Source organism: Rhyacophila brunnea, unplaced genomic scaffold (assembly GCF_057557595.1).
Source record: "Rhyacophila brunnea isolate RB1 unplaced genomic scaffold, BYU_Rbru_1.0 scaffold_10, whole genome shotgun sequence".
NCBI lineage: Eukaryota > Metazoa > Arthropoda > Insecta > Trichoptera > Rhyacophilidae > Rhyacophila > Rhyacophila brunnea.
This window is the reverse complement of record NW_028232752.1, coordinates 41,911,382-41,917,381: the sequence shown is the minus strand read 5'-3', so window position 1 is coordinate 41,917,381 and position 6,000 is coordinate 41,911,382. Positions and strand designations below refer to the sequence as shown.

The following is a 6,000-nucleotide window of genomic DNA, read 5'->3' as shown; positions in this document are numbered from 1 at the left end:
ATACTTCTTTGGCGTAACAAAACAAAATAAGCCGTTACCTGAGTCTATTAATATTACAGTGGATTGGGTTAACGAAAACCTACACGATTCATCTGTGTCTCATATAGCACATGATAATTGTAATTTAATTATTGTATTTGACCAAAACTCATCTTTTGTTATAATCAAAGTGTCCATGATGAATTAATAAAAATCAGATTTTATTATATTTTTTGAATTATCTACCAACTCAACATTCACAAAATTTATTTATTCATTGATAAGTATATAATTTTACTGATAAATAATACTTACAGAAATATGGCCTCAAATCTTGACACACAATCTTTACAATAAAAAATAAATATACACTTCAATATAAATGAAGTTTTATGAATATAAATTAATGCGCTAATGACATTGTAATGCGCAGACCCTGCAGAGTATTTTAACGCGTTATCACGATGAAATTGCGGCGCTGTATATTGTACCAACCCTGAATATTTAGCGTTACAAGTAGCTGTGAATCATACTTTTCCTTGCACCGGCAACTGGCAAAACAAGAATGAAATTTTTCAGTCAGTGTGAATAGGAACTTCACATGAAAACATCGGAAACGCGGTGAAGAGAGTTGTTTATCCTGAATCAGTGATTGTTTTATTGTTTTGAATTTAGTTTTTATATTCAACAGGAAAGATTATATTATTAAATCTTTTCAATGTTTAGTGATATCATGTACCCGGAGACGTTTTGTAAGTATTTTTTGTTTTCTTAAATAAATCTAACTAAGTACATTGTGCATTATGTAGTTTGTTTCATTAGGTAGGTAGGTACCTACGTCAGTATTTTGTTTACACTATATAAATATTTTTCCTAAAAAAAACAAGCCGTCTATGAAAATCCGGGAACCTGCGGCCCGCGACGAAATATTTTTCCTAAAAAAAACAAGCCGACTATGAAAATCTGGGAACCTGCGGCCCGCGGCGAAATATTTTTCCTAAAAAAACAAGCCGACTATGAAAAATTGGGAACCTGCGGCCCGCGGCGAAATTTTTTTCCTAAAACAGAAATCTACTGATATTTTGTCGAATCTACTGAATTTTTTTTACATATTCTACTGAAATTAAAAATTTTGACTTGGCAACACTGTCGGCAAGTCCGACGATGATCCAAGGACCCAAGAAGGCATGGATCTGAGACTGTGGCAGTTTTCCACGAAGTAGGTACCTACTCGACGGCGCTTTATCGCGGACAAAAATGCTAGGTAGTTACTCCAAACCTGTCAATGCCATGGACCTCCACGCATCCGAAACCGGCACTGTATAGAGTTGATATTGGAGGCCAATCATAAATAGTTTTATTGAGAAGTACACTAGAACCGAGAAATATAATTATTATCTACAACTGACTAGGTACTTCGTTCCCCGCTTTCGCGCGCCGCCGAAAACGTTGTGAAATTTATAAGAATTATTTTTAAATCATGAATAAATTGTCCGCGTAAACGTGTAAACATTGGGAAATATTATTACGTATAACTTAAATATAATGTTATGCTTCAGTAATTATAATAATACTGACTTCTATCAATATTTATATAAGTACCTAAGTAATTATAGGTAATCGAAATGTGAAATAATCAAAACTCCAGAGTCTGGTCAGTCCTATTTGATCGGTACCTACCTCTATTATTTAGCATTCAGCAAAACACATTTTTATTATTTTCTACACAATTTTTACTCTGCTATTAATTATTATTATAATATAGGTAGATACCTACTAATATATTATTAATTATTATGAACAAAATATTTTTCCTAGTGTGTTTGTGGTTTGTGTAAAGTAGGTATGTTACAAGTTTCGGTGCTTTTTCTGGTTCCCGTCATCGTAATCTGTCAGTCGCCATTTTGAATTTTAGCTATCTTTTTGTCATCGAATTATAGTACGCGGTCCAAGCCATTATAGTATTTCGGCAAAAATTATAGTACGTGTAGAGAAAATGAAAGTTTTTTGTTTGTCAGAAACATAACGGAGAATTCGAGAAATTCCGATGTCCTACTTAATTATAACACCTCTTACGACCGAAAAATGCTAACACCGGCCGCCGTCATTAACTGTCACGTTAGTTTTTTAGAGTAGGTATAGGTACAACGCAAAACCATGTCCATTGACTAAAATCGCACACTGAGATCTTATTTATGCTATTTTTTATAGTACTTATTCCACTTAAATTAATATATTAGGACCGGTTTCGTCCGCCTCAGTGGGACATTTTCAACGTTGAAAATGTCCCACTGAGGCGGACGAAACCGGTCCTAATATATTAATAAAAGTAGAATAAGTACTATAAAAAAATAGCATTTTTTTAATTGTGGTATTTTTGACGTACTATATTTAATAGTACGCGGACGAAAATGTAACTTTTCGAATAGTACGCGAATCAAAATCTACTATAATTATAGTTCGGTTGGCAACACTGCGCTCACTGACAGATGACAGCGGCCGGTGGCGGAGAACCAGTAAAAAGACCCCAAGTTTCTCCAATCATTATAGCCAAAGCCAACGGACTGATCCCATTAAATTCTCAGTTTTTTTTATTGAACAGGTACCTACCTATTTATTATCCAATCAAAGAAATGCACATTTTTTACAGAATACCATAATTACGGCATACACTAACCAAGTTCTTTCGTTTATAATGGGTGGTGAAAACTCTATTACACATAATAGGTAGGTAGTTACCTACCTATTATGTATTATTGATATACCTACTATTCGGTACGTTTTTTTGTATAGGTGGGTAGGTAGATCCTTTTGTGATACCGTTATCCTAGTAGGTACTTTCGCCAATTAACCGTAGGCCAAAAACGTGGATCATAACATTAATCTCTTTATTCTTTGTCTCAATAATCTAAATTTAATAATCGTTTGAATTATTATGTATTGTCAATATTATCAATGGCACCTTTGTTTCTCTGGCGTTGTAGCATCTGATTCTTAAATAATTGGTTGTATATATTATAAGTACCTATTATTATTGTATTCAGCGCTGACTTTCCTATTGCTTTTGACTTTTGATAATATAAATAAGTGTAGGTACATACCTACATATGTGTGCTTGTATGATTTGTAGCATTTGCCTTGTTTCATTCTCTTATCATTTTATTTATACGCTGTTCCTGAAAGTCTGGTCTTGCACTCAAGTTGATGATTGAAATTAACCACAAATCCACATCATCAGCGAAAACGTATGTCCACCAAAAACGAATTAGAAGTAAGTGCCTACCTATCTACAGCCCCGCAATCTGAGCTTATCTTTATAGGTACCTATTATTCTTATCAAGTGTTGGTAATAGTGCAGGATCCCATAGACTTTTCGTATACATAATATGCGGAACGCATTCTGACAATTGGAATAGGTTTTTGGGGTCACAAAGATATATAATGTCGATGTTGCCAAGCGATATTAGTGGTCAATTTTTTTTTATTGAGGTTTTAATTTTTTGTCTTATAACCCACCAAAAATTGTTCTATGTTGTTCAATAAAACCAAGACCGAATCAGGGATTGATTGAAAATGCAATAATTGTACCATGCCATCGGCATGGTCGTAGAACGGTTCGTCCCATTTGAAAAAATAAAAATGGCGGGTAGTGCAATGTGTTCAAAATTATCGATTCTAAGGATCCTCCTTGGCTTAAATTATTTTATTTAGTAATATTTTTGTATAGAATCACCCAGATTGGTTTCTTTACCATATATATGCATATGACATTAGTTTTAGTATAATGGTCAATCCAGAAACAGTGTAGGTTGCACATGTAGGTAGGTGAATAAATGAAATAACGATATCCACTAATCACACTAAGTGCACTTTATTAAAAAAAAGAAACAAGTCAAGTGTTCAAACTGCTCTAAGTATCATGATCACAGTTTTTACAAACACTACTTACAGATTTGCACAACGATATAGATGTCAAAGCCGATTTCTTATAACTACATGATAATGTACGGCAGTTAGAATTACATTTGCATGGTTTAACTAAATAATTTGGTAGAGGTTCATTCGTCATTTGTCTTGGATACAAATTATTTTCTCGTAACCCATAGCCAATTTGTAGGAAATCAACAGGCTCAAATAGTGGATCAGATGAGCTTTTCCATAAATAAACTTGTGCTGAAGCCTTTAAACAATGTAAATACAATGAATCATTTATGTTCATATCACTCTTGACAAATTTAAACTAAATCCAATATTTTGGGAAATAAATTTATATCGAAGTTCATCCGCTGTTGTTTTTTGTTTACATAATAAGTAAGTGCAAACTATTTAAATTCTTAATAATATGTAAGCCTTGGAGATTGTCCCTTTAGATGTGGTGGATTAATTGCAAAGATTCTTTTGTGAGCCCTCAAAATAAATTACAGCTTGTTGAATTTATTTGCAAAAATGCTCCCACATTTGCAAAAATCAACGAAGAAAGTGAGCTGTATTGTGGTGGATTTGACGACCACACATAATGGTTTAAATTGCAGGGATCAATTTTCACTGACGCCATTGATTTAAAATCAAAATCATTTAGAAGCAGACTTTAGATTCTAGAATGTTCTGTCATATATTTCATGCTGTGAAAATGCAAAATTTGGAGATTATCACAGTCCCGATACAGATGTTTTAATCTTAGGCATTTATTTCTGGAATAAACTTGAAACGATTGGTTGCCGTGGATTATGGTTTGAGGGATCTCAGAAGAAATTCCGTGTTTTAGGATGCCATTTGGCATCTGAATCTCTTGGCGAAAATATTTATAATATTTTGCCAGCATTACATTCTTTAACCGGCTACGACACCACTCGTCGCATAGGTACAAAAAAACAAGCTTTAACCACCTCGTCTATGAGTTTTGTTCAGGATGCACTTTCAGCTTTAGGAAATGTATTATTGGAGACCACAGCAGTTTCAAGATCTGGAAAAAGTTTGCACTTAATTATTATGTAAACAAAAAACAACAGCGGATGAACTTCGATATAAATTTATTTCCCAAAATATTGGATTTAGTTTAAATTGGTCAAGAGTGACATGAACATATGATTCATTGTATTTACACTGTTTAAAGGCTTCAGCACAAGTTTATTTATGGAAAAGCTCATCTGATCCACTATTTGAGCCTGTTGATTTCCTACAACTTGGCTATGGGTTACGAGAAAATAATTTGTATCCAAGACAAATGACGAATGAACCTCTACCAAATTATTTAGTTAAACCATGCAAATGTAATTCTAACTGCCGTACATTATCATGTAGTTATAAGAAATCGGCTTTGATATCAATATCATTGTGCAAATCTGTTAGTAGTGTCTGTAAAAACTGTGATCATGATACTTAAAGCAGTTTGAAAACTTGACTTGTTTCTTTTTTTAATAAAGTGCACTTAGTGTGATTAGTGGATATCGTTATTTCATTTATTCACCTACCTACATGTGCAACCTACACTGTTTCTGGATTGACCATTATACTAAAACTAATGTCATATGCATATATATGGTAAAGAAACCAATATGGGTAATTCTATATAAAAATATTACTAAATAAAATAATTTAAGCCAAGGAGGATCCTAAGAATCTATAATTTTGAACACATTGCACTACCCGCTATTTTTATTTTTTCAAATGGGACGAACCGTTCTACGACCATGCCGATGGCATGGTACAATTATTGCATTTTCAATCAATCCCTGATTCGGTCTTGGTTTTATTGAAGAACTCTTGAATTTTTCAAAAGAATTTTTGGTGGATTATAAGAAAAAAAATTAAAACCTCATTAAAAAAAAATTGACCACTAATATCGCCTGGCAACATCGACATTATATATCTTTGTGACCCCAAAAACCTATTCCAATTGTCAGAATGCGTTCCGCATATTATGTATACGAAAAGTCTATGGGACCCTGCACTATAAGTAGGTAGTCAGTTAGTACATTGAATGTCTGGTTGCATTTGATAAATTAATATTTGATTTATCGC

The 6,000-nt window shown here is 33.3% G+C and overlaps 1 protein-coding gene across 1 annotated transcript in view; it reads left to right on the top strand.

Annotated features, from left to right (window-relative positions):
* Positions 1-560: 560 nt before the first annotated feature.
* LOC147079222 (nuclear factor NF-kappa-B p110 subunit-like) overlaps positions 561-6,000 on the top strand; it is a 94,657-nt gene continuing 89,217 nt past the window's right edge. Inside the window, exon 1 of the mRNA XM_085954279.1 lies at positions 561-731. Coding sequence (XP_085810405.1) covers positions 698-731 — 34 coding nt within the window. The 5' untranslated portion in view covers positions 561-697. The remainder of the gene's footprint in view (positions 732-6,000) is intronic.